The 14578-nt window shown below is 39.1% G+C and overlaps 1 protein-coding gene across 2 annotated transcripts in view; it reads right to left on the reverse strand.

Moving 5' to 3' along the window:
- Positions 1-63: 63 nt before the first annotated feature.
- LOC121908400 (E3 ubiquitin-protein ligase RNF31) overlaps positions 64-14578 on the reverse strand; it is a 42202-nt gene continuing 27687 nt past the window's right edge. The window contains exons 14-24 of one of the 2 annotated variants that reach the window (XM_042428373.1): positions 13974-14180; positions 13702-13875; positions 10917-11015; positions 10732-10821; positions 9786-9900; positions 6794-6906; positions 5940-6050; positions 5244-5292; positions 4336-4432; positions 1423-1588; positions 64-529 (exon numbers count right to left, since the gene is read on the reverse strand). In XM_042428373.1, coding sequence (XP_042284307.1) covers positions 479-529; positions 1423-1588; positions 4336-4432; positions 5244-5292; positions 5940-6050; positions 6794-6906; positions 9786-9900; positions 10732-10821; positions 10917-11015; positions 13702-13875; positions 13974-14180 — 1272 coding nt within the window. In that variant the 3' untranslated portion in view covers positions 64-478. Of the gene's footprint in view, positions 530-1422; positions 1589-4335; positions 4433-5243; positions 5293-5939; positions 6051-6793; positions 6907-9785; positions 9901-10731; positions 10822-10916; positions 11016-13701; positions 13876-13973; positions 14181-14578 lie in introns of those variants that run through there. The other variant, XM_042428374.1, reaches the window with a different exon arrangement.

Consider the following 14578-nt stretch of genomic DNA (forward strand, 5'->3'; position numbering starts at 1 on the left):
CTATGGAAATGTATTGAATGTGTAATTTAACAGTTTCTATTTCTCTCTGTTCTATTCTAGTTGTTTTGATGTTACATGTGATTGGTGCTCATGCTCAGTTCAGTTGGATTAGTAAATTGGAATTAACACTCTGTTGATAACTAGCTTTATGATACCAGTTATCAGCATCACTGATGTTAGGCTCAGTGAAGCCAGGTAACTCAGTAAGTTGAACTTGATTTGTGATACAGGCTGCTGATGGTGTAAAGCTGCTGTCATATCTTCCAATCAGCAGAAATATCTTATTGATGAATTGAAACTAATTAAAAGCACTCTGGCAGAGCTTCAGAGATGACATCTCACTCTCTTACACTGTCGTAGGAAAACAAACAGATCCAAAACATAAAGGAAACTGTTGCCATTTTGTCTCTTGTAGCTGAGTTTTCGGTTGGATGGTTGTCATGATCACAACTACAGGAAACAAGAAGTAAGGCGTTCATTATTTCTTGCGTGGGACCTTGTCACCAAGCGGTACTTCATCCATCAGTTTCTGCAGACACACCACAGAGGCATTTTAGGGTCACTGAATCAAAATAAAATATTATAGATTGAAAAAATGTAGAGAACATATTAGTTCATTAAGTGTAACATATAGAATATATATAGAGTTCCTGAAATCCAAAAAGATGGTATTGTTTCATGTGGTATTGTTTCACAATTTTTTACATAATATAGTGACAACATATTATGAAAAAAAAACAATTATCATGTGTTCTTAATTAACTTAAAGGCCATTTTATTTGCACTTTGAAATCCATCTATAAGCAGATATTTTCAGACCTTATAACTGATTAAAAATAAAATCAATCACACGGTGTAAACTGGTACAGTCCCTCCATCAGCTGAGTCTCTAGTCTCTGCAGTAGATGAGCCTGCTGAGGTCAGTCCTGTGTTTTAATGCTCCAGCACCAGGGATTTCTTTGTATGTTTAACTAGTTTAAATTACTTCTCTCAGATACAAATACAGATTTATTCTGAAGCGTGTTTGCGTGTCCTCACTCATGACACACACCACAGCTGGCCAATCAGAGCTCCTGCTGTTTCTCTGTGGGTTAGACTTCCAATCTCATTATTCAGGTCTATTAGATGACTTTGCTGATGGTATATTGCAATAGGAACAGACATCTTCCACTGCCTTGTAATTCCATTTACAGCATTTGATTTTAGATAGATATCTCTTCCTGTCAGTAATGACAGATATGAGTCTTCAAGCGAAAAAACTAATATATGTGTCAAATTTATTTATGAGGTGAGTGGATGTTTAATCTGATTTCCTGACTGACTGATCTTTACCAAAAAATCCATCAGATTTCTCAACACATGTACTGTACACATACATGTATGCATGCATGCACGCACACACACATACACATACACACTCACCTCCAGCAGTCTGCTGTAGTAGGTGAATCCATCCTCTCCATCCCTGTGTGTGTCCTCCACCTTGTACCTCCTGCAGGCCAGCAGCAGCTCATTGGAGCTGTATAGGGGAGCAGGGTCGATGGAGTGGCTGTTGATCAGGCTGACCAGATACTCTCGGTAATGCTTCCTGGATACCCGTACACCACCATGTTAGCAGGATCACACAACAGACTACAGCAGCTTCTTGCTAGTACTGATCATAAAACTCTGAACTGAAAATTGTTTTCTTTTTGCAGTCTGGGTCTTTTTTGTAAGTTTGGCCATCCTTTGCATCAGTTATAACATTTAACTTCTTGTCAATTCTCAAATAGCTGTTTACCTGTTGTTTTCATAAATTCAGCACGATATACATTTCCACAGCACTAATTCCATCAGTACAGCTACAGTCATGTAGCCATTAATCCCTTATACTGTTTTCATTCACTGACTGAACATCTGTCAGTCTCTTTTATTTTGCAGTTTTTTGTCTGGTGTTAAGCTATTGTCAATAACTCTTTCTGCAGATGTTTTATATTAAAAGCCTGTCAAAAGACATACTTTGGATATACTTTCTCATTCAAGGGAATGAAAAAGTATATCTAAACTTTTAAATTCCACCATATGAGCTGGCAGAATTGATTCAATTTATCCAAAACAGTAATCATGTTCTCAGCAGAGTTGTGCCCGATGGCAGTCACAGCTTTTATTTGAGACTTGGTCATTACTTGAATATCAACTTTGTTGAAGGTAATTAAATTTGGGACATCATTAGAAACAGCTAGTCCATTAGAATATATGACCAGTCAGACATCATCAGTCAGAGCTGTCGGTGAAATGAATGTCAACACATCTGGCATGTCCATCATCATCATCCCCTGCACTGTGACTACATGTCTGCTAAACAACAGATAGTAACCAGGCAGCAGCTCTGCAAAATGTATTGGACAACATAACAGATAACAGTCTGGATAATAACTTTAATGTTCACCTCTAGGCTGTTTGGTCTACAACCAAACTGAGGGCAACTTATTTTAAATATTATTTACCATTACACAACATTTAGTACCTCCTCCACTGGATTGTATTCTTTTACTGCGATTATCCCGAACTCTTTCATTGATTAAAAAAGGGCAAAGATGTACTGTGATTCATGAATAAATCCCATTTAAAGGGCATAGAGACTGCTCATACCATGGGTTTGATAACATTTTATCCAATTTGAATCTGAAATCAAATACGCTTATTATCTGAATCCACTATTGAATCTATTTACAGAATGTGCACTGAGTACAGTTATAAATAATTACAACTCAAAAGATTCAGCTGAAATTTTCAGGTGAGGTCAGAAACAGTTTTGAGGGATGAATATGAATATATTCACAATCTGAAAATAAGATAAGACATTGAAATTCTTTTTCATTCAAGTTTTTGTGCCAAAGATGCTCAGCATACATGGTAAAAATAAATATTACAAGCAGCAGAACATATGAAATTTTGATGACATATGCATGTATCTGGCACATTTAAATAACAAGTAGCCTACTCACTTCAGCACACCTTATATTTCAGCTTTGTCTAAAGACTTAAGGTCCTGGTTCAAAACTAATAAACTGATCATCAACCTTAAATTATTGATATGATATGAATAAAAGTTTGACTGGGAAAATTCGACTCCTGAAATCGACATGAAGCGTTTAGCTAGATTCCTTTACTAGAGAGGACGTGTCACTCTGTTGAATTTGTTGGAACTACAAAAATACGCATTGTACAGTCATGTTACCGAGTGGAGTTTCTTCCATCACAAACAATCTTTAGCAAACTCAACAACAGGCAAGTTTAATTTTTGCTTGTCATCAAGTGACAGCTGATATGATTTACTGCTGGTGGAATAACGGATTTGTTTGTGCTGGAGTGAAAAAAACAGTAATTAATGTAATCTAGGATTGGTTAGCAGGGTAAATGTTTAGCTGTTTTTTGCTCTGATTTCATCAGAAATTCTAATATACTACTCAAGTGAAGTCAAGTATTTGTCTATGTTAGCTCAGACCTTACAGAACTTCATCACAAAAGAGAACTTCATTACAGAAGGATTCAATGAAGGAAGAAATCTTACACTAATACTTGTAGTTAGAAAAGAGAGAGTGGAGTGCCTGGAAAGCTGCTGTTGTGTGCTAAAGGCAGGCGGAACTACAAGAGCGTGACTGAAAGACCCATACACAGGTGAAAAACAAATGCACCGTGGGGAGTCCTAGTGACTTCGGAGTAGGCTTGGGCGGTATCTATTTCTGCATACCTTCCTGACATTTCACCAGGTATACAGTATATGACGGTATTGGGGTTTAATACTTATGACCCATAGAATAATGAATAGATAGGAAATAAGCACCCTCCTTCCAATGACACTTGTTGCTGCACAACAGTGGGATAAATGGAGATGATGTGCGGGTGATGGTAGCAGACTGGCAGTTGAATATAATCATATGACTAATAAACTGCTTTTGTAGTTGGAAGAAATCATCTCAAGATAAAGCAGGGCTGTCGCAATAACTGCAATATTGCATTATAAGACAAGCCAACCGTGGTGGATGGCAAGCAACCACCACAATCGCACTATCTTCACGTTTTTTCTGTCTTTCATGAGGCTAGGCCCTCTTTGGTTTACACTTCAATGCGTGTGTATTCAATGTTTGGAGGCTCCCCTGGTCCAGTCTGGTGGCTCCGGAGGATCTCGCTTGATGGTATTGAAAATCAAACCTTTGGGATTTCTAAATACCCTAATACCTTGATACCGCCAAAGCCTCTTTCGGGGTCTAAGACACATACTGTAGTGCATAGTGTATAAATGTTTCCTCGGTTAGAGATAAGAGCAAATAACACTGAATAAAGGCATCATACTCGCAGAGGCCAGCATGTCCAGGTTGGGTCTGGGCTCCACAGGCTGAGTCTGGCTGTTGGCCTCCCTCATCCTTCTGCTCTATCACTCCACACAGACCTTACAGTAAGAGACAGATGAAGAAGATGAATAAAGTGAGACAAAGAGAGATGGCTCCAAAGACAACAATCACGTTTTCAGTCCTCAAGAGAGTAGTTCTGTGGATGGCAGACACCACTGTTCGTGAGCAGGACCACAGCTCTGTTTACATAGCTTTGCTATTTCTTTCACACATAGTTCTCAGTAAATTACTGGGATAGCTTTTCAGGCACTGCTAGTGATTTTCACTATTCACACATGCAGCTACATTCAGGAACACTTTTTTTTCACATATGCCATTGCAATGCTGGAACAAGTTTGCGAGACAAATCACCCACAAAAGCATTGGCAAGGCAACAGCAACCGTTGTTGTGGATTCAAACACGGCATCAGTGGGGTCTTGTAATCGGTTTGCTCGCTCCACATAAAAGCGCCTTTCGTCAGACGGATTCATATGTTACTTATTATTATTGTATATGTTACTGTTAATGTTACTGATCCCTGTTCCCATTCACACATGACCCCATGCAGGAAATGTTCCTGAACATTTCAGGGATAGACTGCATGTGGAAAGGGGCTTCTGTAACCTTAGCTCAAGCAGGTAAATACAATTTCCTTTGCTGTAATTCTGAATATAACTAATTACAAAAGCTTCATCTAAATTTATTGTGTACATGAAAAACTTAATAGCAAATATTTTCAACTACACACAAGATAGGTTAGGATTAGAGTTTCCAGTAGTTTGTTTTGCTCATGCTTTCATAATGGGGATTAAAAAATGTATAATATGAGGTCCTCACATGATACATACATGTGTGCAGTCCTGGCCTACCTGTCTGTGTTCCAGGAGGAGGATCAGTATTGAAGGCCACTCCTTTGTTCTGTCAGTCACAGAGAAGAGAGGGACACTAGTACGGCTGCAACTACTGATAATTTTCATTATCCATTAATCTGTCAGTTATTTTCTCGATTAATAAACTAGTTGTTTGGTTTTTAAAATGTCAGAAAATGGTGAAAATGTCAATCACTGTTTCCCAAAGGCCAAGATACAATCTAAAACGTCTTGTTTTGTCCCGACCAACAGTCCACAACCCAAACATATTCAGTTTACTGTCATAGAGGACTAAAAGAAGCTGAAACCAGAGAATTTTTGCATTTCTTAGTCAATTAATTTTCTGTTGATCAACTAATCAATTGAATAATCATTGCAGCTCTAAGCATTAGTCACTCATGTCACCCAGTTTAAAAAGGGAATTAATCCAAACTGTTCAGTAGTTCATAGTTGAAATCACTGTCAACAGTGAAGTCTGTGGATTATTCAGAGTAACAGGATGCATAGTTTTGAATACTGGAGCACCACAAACTAAATTCCCTTCACCTCTATTGTATTGGGGGTGAAAGCAGAAATCTCAAAGTAGATGTTTTTCACATAGATTACATATAGAATGTATGTATACACACACATTTATCCAGTATGTGTGTGTGTGTATGTGTGTGCGTGTGTGTGTGCGTGCGTGGGTGTGTGTACCTGCAGTAAAGCTTGGAGTCTGGAAGGTTCCCAGTCTCTCAGATAGAAGAGACAGTCTCTAGGATGGTGGGCATGTAGTCCAGAAACACTGCACTCATCCACAGCACAGGTCTGATAGGGAGACAGAAGAGAGGACCCCTGTCACTTTTTCTGTTCTGTAAAATGTTACTTACCTCTACAGTAACCTTAATCCATTAAGACTGGATGCAACATTTGCATGTGAATCCCTTTAAGACCGGATGCGACATGAACGTGTTTTGGATGGTCCCGGTTTTCAAGACACGTGACCAATGAGATGCACTGTGATTCTGTGAAATACACATGGGGAAGGCAAAATGCATTGTGGAATTTGTATTTGTTTTTTTAGCCTCTTTTAGCCTCCATGTGGACTATAAAAAGGTTTCATGAAGCGCAAAGTTGCGCTTCAGACAGTGACAATGGGTGACGACATGAGCGAGGGGAGCAACACTGACGCTGACTACAGTAGTTACTTTGAGGACAAAACGACAATGAATCAGAAGATTCAGATCCAGATTATGATGTGACTGCTGACCTGCTAGCCAAGGCTCAGTGGGTGAGAGACATGTTTGGTTGAGCAGGAGAAATAGGTTCCCATTTTTTTGTAACCTGTTTTTTAGGACCCTAATGGTGTCTAGTTAAGAATTTTTCATGTTGCCAAGGTCAACTAATGGCCCATGGGGTTTGTTTGGCGGCCATCTTGAATTGATGTCCATGTGAGTGGCAAAATGCCAATTTTCACAACTCCTGAACCAGACAACATGAAAAGACAAATTAACAGACTTTTTCATAGAATTTTGACCAGCTTTTCATCTAGGGGCATGTAGAAGACTTACAGTGTGGAAAGGGTTGTTGCAGCCACTGCAGAACTGGTAACGACATTGAGAACAGCAGAAATGCATGCAGCCTCCTTTAGACAGCGCATACTGAAAGCGACAGTTAGGACAGGCTGGAGGGAGGAGAGAGGAGTGACAAAGAGAGGGAAAAGAAAGAGAGGAGAGATAGGACATGAATGATGAGATAGAGAAGGAAGTAAAACAGAGTGGAGAGGGACAGCATCAGTATATTAAGGAAATTAATTTAATCTAAAATATAAAGATGCAGACAGTGTGCATGGATTATTTATTCATTGAATGAATGTGGTTTAGCCCTGTGACTCCTATGGGAAGGTCAAATAGGAAGTGAGCTGCCTCACTTGGACTAATGAGAGCGGAGAAGGAGAAGATCATGGGGCTGGTGAAATGACCTTTAGATTTTACCTGAGCACCACTTGCCTAGCTTCACCTTCTCTGTGAAAGAGGCACTGTGGAGAAGAGTTAATGATGGCCACTGATGTCACTGAACTATTTAAATATTTTTTTTAGAAATTTCACAAGAAGCACAGTAGTGCATAGTGTCAAACTTGGTAGAACAATAGACATAAAAGATTATATGATTTATATAAAATGTGTACAGAAAGCATGTGCAGTGTTCTTGTCTGTTTGCCTTTAGGAAAGTAATAACGATTGAATTCAACTCAAATGACCATCAGAATGATCTGACCTGTGTACAGCACAGAGAATAACCCAGTGGCCTTTTCCTTACTTTATTTTGACACAGGTGGAATCCCTCTCCCTCAGGGGCGGGTGGTGGAAATTTTTAAATTGTTGCTCAAGAAAGCATTAAACATTGTTACTTGTTGAAGCAGTTGTAGACACTGTACAATCCATTATACAATCAGTAACAATTATACAAATGTCCAAATACAAAAACACAAAACAAAAATATATTTATCTTGTATTTTTGGAGAGGAAGTATGTTGTTCAGCCAGTCCTTTCCCTTAAGCCAGCCCTTTCTTTAAAGATTGCAAACACAAACTAGACAGCTTTATACCTCTCCAGAAGAAAAGTTAAGAACAGTCACGTCCCTAAATGGACACTTCCACAAGCTGTTACACCTTCTTACAAACAAGTATGGTCATAGGATACCCTCCTAACCTAACCCTAACCTAATGGTCAGTTAATAACTTCAAACAAAAATCCTTCAAATTTAGCTCATCTAGGTACCTCAGGATCCACACAGTCTCTAAAACAATAGGCTTAAAGCAAAGATAACTCTAGCTAACTAGCTAGTGCTACAATGGTACATTTCTTGGCTTAAAGGCAGTGGAATAGTCTGACTGGAAAAGTCTAACTAAAGCACATGACAACACACACGCTATACACACATATCAACATACAACATTATTATTAATATTAATTAACATTTTAGAGTTTGTGTGTGTGTATGTGATTATGTATGTGTCCACATGTTGGTGTGGATTGTTCTGGTAAATGTCTGTGAGTGTCTGTATGTCACTGGGGTATGACATGTGCCGCAAGTTCTCCTTGTTGTTGATGGTGATGACTTGCAAGCTGTCTGGTGTTCTTATGCTGGTTTGCCAAGTGATCAGTTCTTGGGTCTGTTATTCAAGTCATGAAAATCAGTTCACTGTGGGATTCAAGTTGCCAGTTCGTCTGTGTGTGACAGGCTCTTAGAGGTGAATTATGATAGCCAATGGTGGGGTTGTTCATCCATGTGGTACTATTAATTCACACTGGGATGTGAATTGGTTTTCCATCTTGCTGGCTCATGTAGCTTGAAGGATCAAAGGTGGGTTGGTTCAGTGGTCTGGTTTAGTGACGATGCAGATGTCACTAAACCAGACCACTGGGTGGGGGTGTTCCTTATCTGATCCTTTTGGTTTGCAGGATGTTGTTTAGATGGTCTGGTTAGTGAGGAGTTTGGAACTCTCATTTATGTGTTATTGGCCAGCATTCCCAGAGGGTCGACGAAAGAGCTGGTCTGTTGCTTGAGGCTTGTACTATCTGCCTTCGAAACATGCAGTGACTTTACCCTACACTTCATAGAACAAAATAATCCAAACAGATTAACAAACTTTGTACTCCTCTCCTTCATGGTGGCAAACCTGCCAACCACTTTGTCTTTGTCAATGTTTATGTCCCACTCAACACACAACAAAGTGAGGTTAGATGGTCTGGCCTCATCCATGCATGAACTCAAATAGCTCTTAATGAGCCTTAGATGGCTGAAACTTTGTCTTGCGAGTTTCATTCACCCCAAACATAATAAGACACAAATATCTTATATTTTGGCTAAAGTTTTCTGCAAAATTAGTCATAAACTTTGAATTTCTGCTTCTGCAGTCTTCACTTCCTGTGGAGTCAATGAGCGTAAATACAGACAGCATCACTCTGCCATGGCAACCCACCTTGTGGTCGGAGGGGGGATTACATCCATAGTGATAGGAACTACCATGGAGAATGAATAGAAAAAGTTAAGAGAGTAAAACTCTACTATTTCTGCTATGCTTCCCAGTCACATGCTACGTCCCCAGTGGGGCCCCTAGTGTGGGCCCTGGGGTGGTAACTCCCTCCCCCCCGTGGTTGCTCCACATGCTCTCCCAGCAGGACTTTGGTTTAATGCACTCTAAAATGCCTGATGTAAGCACTACATATCTGTGCCTGCAGCTTAGTCACATTGAGAAAAATGGCAGAGGTGTGATTTAACCAAATACTTTTTCATAGAGGAAGAACAGTATTTTACAGACATATTTGAAAGATGACTGACTTAAAAAAAGTTCAGTTTGGAGAAAGTGTAGTTGTGGTGGCCTGCTGCCTCAGGACTTTACCAGTTGTTGTGATTATGCTTAACTAGATAAAAGTGTGGGCTGGAGGAAATACTGCTGCTAAAGAATAACACTATAGAAATATGTGTGTATGTATTTGTGTGTATGTGTTTGTATGTGTGTGCGTGTGTGTGTGTGTGTGTGTGTGTGTGCATGCTCACTGATGCCATTGTCTCGGAGGTATCCAGCCAGGCCCTGTCTCTGATACTCTGGATCATTCTCTCTCTTCCATGACTGGTACTGCTCACAGGACAGACCTGCATGCTGAGACTCCCACTGCACACAGACAATAGAGAAACATACTGTACATATTATATACTCCATGTTGCAGGGGTAACCATGTGACCTTTCTCTGATGAAATGAATGCTCTAAAGGGGCACTGCGCTGATTTTACACATAATTACATTACACTTCAGCAGTTAAACCCTGATTATCATAGTGCATTACACTTCATCACTAATGACAAACTTCATACTCATCATTGTTCTCTGTATCACAAGGTTGGATGGATTTCCTTACTGACAAGAAGAAATAATCATGTCATGATATTTATCTATTAAGCTCTACTACTGAAGCGTCCAAACTGCCTCACATCTCTTCTCTCATTTAAATCTAGTAACTACATCACATGATCCTGTAACTACTTAACATTAGATATTCCTCATGTACGCACTAATGTTGGCAGAACTGGTTTCAGGTACTATGCACCTTTCAAATGGGATGAACTACAAACTGACCTCAAACTAGAGTCTTTCATTCCTTTTGGAGATTTTAAAGCTTTATTATCTGATGTTTTTTATGACTCTTTTAACTGTTTTTATGAATTCCTTGTAGATTGTGTAGTTGTCTTGTTTCTGATTGCTGATTGTGTGCCTGTCTTATGAATGTTTCTTGTTCTCAGGTATCTCTTGAAAAAATATATTAGGAGCAAGGTTAAATTAAATATACTGTTTGTTTTTAAGAATTATTAGTCAAAGCAGAGTATTCTTATATGCCTTAAAACATTACTGGAGGGGATCTTTAATGGGTAAGAGCTGAGAAAAGAAGGTTAAAAATGTACACGACAGGAAGAGAGGAAGGAAAAACAACAGAGACAAAATACTTACAGGCTTTTTACACTGAGCACAGAAACTGTTGCGACACTGAAAACAGGTGACTTTTAGTTGGTCTCCATCATAGATGAAGCCATATGAACACTGAGGAGAGGAGACGAGAGGAGAGGTCATTTTAGATGGTGAAGTTGATGAATATTCTTCACCATAGTTATTGTTGAGTGACTCAGTGTGCTCACATGACAGCACCAGAGGAACTTGGGGTCCTTGATAAGGGCCTGCTCTGTCAGCTTCTTATGGAAGAGCTCATAGACTTCTGGCTCCAGACATTCTCGAAGCTGAAACATGAAAACCTGTGAAAACCATGTATCTCCAATATCAACTTTTCACAAGAGAAGAAAAACAGTTAAAATCTGTTAAAAGCTTTGTGACAATGCATTTTCAGTGCTCATATGCCACCAATAATTTGAAAGCTGTACTATGAGATTTTCACAAAGGTGCTATGACAAATTAGCTAACTCGTTTGGTGTAGAAAATCAAAGTCACTATGTGAAGCGAATTCTGACTTTGGCACCATCTAGTAGTCTACACTAAACCATCTAATTTTCAATGTGTTTCCATGTGAAAATGACTTGTATCCACACAGTGTTTCCAGGTTGTTTTCGTAGAGATCTCTGCCCACAGCCAAACACCTGAACAAAAGGAAACAGCTAAATCTCTTGCCACACAACCCACAACCCCCACTGGGCAGGCTTATAAAATAGTTTTGTTTCCTCTGCACAGACTGACACAACCAGCTGGAGTTTTAAGATTTACACATTCTGGAGGCTGTTTTTGAAACACTCAGTTTTTTGGGGAGAAAAACAGAGCTGTGATCTGGAAGGAGGCCTGAAACAGAGAAAAAACTGTGTTTTTTTTATTTTAACTGGTTTAATATGGACATACTCTGACATGAATGGACTAACAGTAGCACAAAGACTGCACCAGATTTCACTGGGATTGATTCATTTTTCTATACACAAAAAAGTATGCCATTAGAATAAAAAGAAAGGTGCCATAATCACACATTACATCTGAATTCACCTCTAGGAATCAATAAAGTGTTGTCTTACCTTAGATAAAGCATAAAATTCTACAAAGGCTACTATACAGTGGTCTTCATTACAAACTTACCAACATGCCTATTATTGCTCAACAAACCTCTCATCTAAAAACTGAGGATAAAATCAACAAAAAAAATATATATATATTTTAAAGTTCAGCTGAAGCTAATATAAGGCATTATCAGTCTGAGTTAGACAGGTGGACAAATCTCTCATTTGAAATAACCAAAACTGCTCAAACTTTAGCAGAAAACTGTGTCCATGTAGAACTGATATATCATTATAAGGAGCAGACTGAGAAAAACAAAAAATCTGCAACAATATTCTAATTTGAACATGACACAACAATGATGTGAAAAAAATAAAAGTAGTCATAGGGCCCTATTTATAGGGCCAGCACTCCCAGTGTTTGATATTTTCCTGAACATGAAATTGACTTTGTGCTGAGAACAGACATCTCAAAACCACTTTCTGGTGCAACATCCATCTGCCAAAACTTTGATTTTATCAACAAGAGCAAAGTAAATACTTGCAGCAAATGCACAACAATAACAGATTCAAGCCTAGAATGTAAATAAACTATTTTAATAAACACTCTCCAACCAGTTGATGTATCTAAATCAGCATAAAACATTATGTTTAATGTGGTTAAAGCAGGAACATTATGAAAGCCGTCTGTATTGATCTATGAATTAATATGGGTGGTTCTTATCGAATCTGTTGTCCAGAGCTTATGAGAAGGACGATGCACAGTCATTAACTGTGTTCACCTTCATTAATTCACATGCAAATGACAACTGTCCTTTTAGCAAAAGTAGCATTTCATGTTTTATTCTGGAAATGTACAGTGCAAATGCTGTTCATGTCATGCCACTCCACCTCTTGGCACCTCCAGACAGCAATATGATTTCCTGAAGAAGCATCTTTTCATTTCACTGTGATTGGCTCAGCTGTTTCAGAACTAAATGGCAAGTGATGTGATTGGCTGACAGTATATTAAATAATCACCACACCTCGTGATCTATATTCACCTCAAGCCCTTTTACACTTTGTGCTGCTACATGTACATGAACCAAAATAGCAGGTGCACATGGAGATGCCATCATAGTCAGTGCACTCGAGACCTACCACACTGTGCTGGTCATTGCACTTGCTTGATTAAAATAGGGCCCATAATGTTTATGGATTATATCATGAAGGGTTTAAGTCTATAGAATATATTTCCACAGAGTACAGACATGAATGGAAACCAACAGGTGATTGGAAGGAACAACATACTCAAATCTTAAATTAAAAAAAAATAAAATTAATTCAGTGTTATTACAAAGTGGGTCTTATTTTGTAGTTTTGTCCATTCTTTCTATTAGCAATACTATCATTGTACTCACCAAGTTAATAGCTGAGATCTGGGAACACAATGACATTACTTAAAAGAAATCCAACAGGTCAACAAACAGGTGTAGTCAGATGATCAGAAACAAACCAGGTTATCCAAACTTATTTGAAAATGAAGGTGGAAAATGGAGGTGAACAGTAAAATGATTATGCAACCTGTCCATTGTAAATATACACCACAGTTTACAGACCAACTTGCTGCTTCAACTTTGACCCACTGTACTTACAGTAGTGCAGTTTTCCTGTGCAATGAGGAATTATTAGCAACAGTTGTTCAGGTGCACTTACTTTCATTTTCATGTCCAAATAAAGCAGTAAGTGAATGATCTGAATGAACCGTTTGTTGTTCGTTTCCAACTGTCTGTGTTCCCATAATAAGACATAAGAAAATAATCCAAAATGATCCTCTAATTTATGATATTCTTTGGTAAAATGGCTAAAACATACACTGGTGGTCCTTTATTGGCATGAAATAATCGTCAATCCATAACTGTCCAAATTTGTTATTCCTCCTCTGCCCTCCTACCTGGATGTCCAGGGTGGAGAAGTAGCTGTTGAGGTGTTCAGGATCATTGATGTCAGGCTCCCAGCAGACTGGACACACCATGTCTCTGATGTGTTTGTCCCTTACAGCGATCGTGAAGTGCTGCTGGAAACAACCACAACACACTGAACACTGGCAGGATGTCAGAGACTGCATCTGAGAGAAAAGTCAGTGAGAGGAAGTTAGAATGAACTGTAAAAACTCCACACTGACAAATAAGCTCCCACTCCTACAAATAGTCAGTCTCTCAATACCTTACTATGGGGGAAGACAGAGAGGCAGATGGGACATTCTTTAGCCAGCACTCTCTTGATGAACTCCCTGTCATGAGACTCGCGTACAGCCTGTACTACGTCCTCCAGGGAGTAGGGGGCACTGTGCTCCAGAAGCAATGACAGTGCCAGCTCACAGCGGCCCCAGCTAGGGAGATCATACACCGCTAGTAACCTCCGACATATACGCTGGAAAGAAAAAAAGAACTAAGTAGAAGAATACAAGAAAGATGGACCTCAGCCTAACTCATGCTCTAAAGATAGATTCTGAGGGCAGTGGAACAAGCTGCAAAATTCTGACATATACCTTATAATTAACAGTTGTCTATCTGGACATCCAACAGACATGGAGAAACATTAGCGTACACGTGGAGTCCTGTTTCTGTCTGCCTGGTGAATTTAAATCCAGTTTTCATTCTTTTAGCTCTGGTTTGGTCTCCACCAACTCCTGAGGAAAATATCTGGTTCTTTAGCTGCTAATTGCTCCACTATGTTCACCAGCTACAGTGTTTCTCCTATAATAGTACTATAATAGTACTATAATAGTACAGGCCTGGCAGGCTGCGAGGCCAACGAGAACCCTGCCA

This window comes from Thunnus maccoyii, chromosome 12 (assembly GCF_910596095.1).
Source record: "Thunnus maccoyii chromosome 12, fThuMac1.1, whole genome shotgun sequence".
NCBI classification, from domain to species: Eukaryota; Metazoa; Chordata; class Actinopteri; order Scombriformes; family Scombridae; genus Thunnus; species Thunnus maccoyii.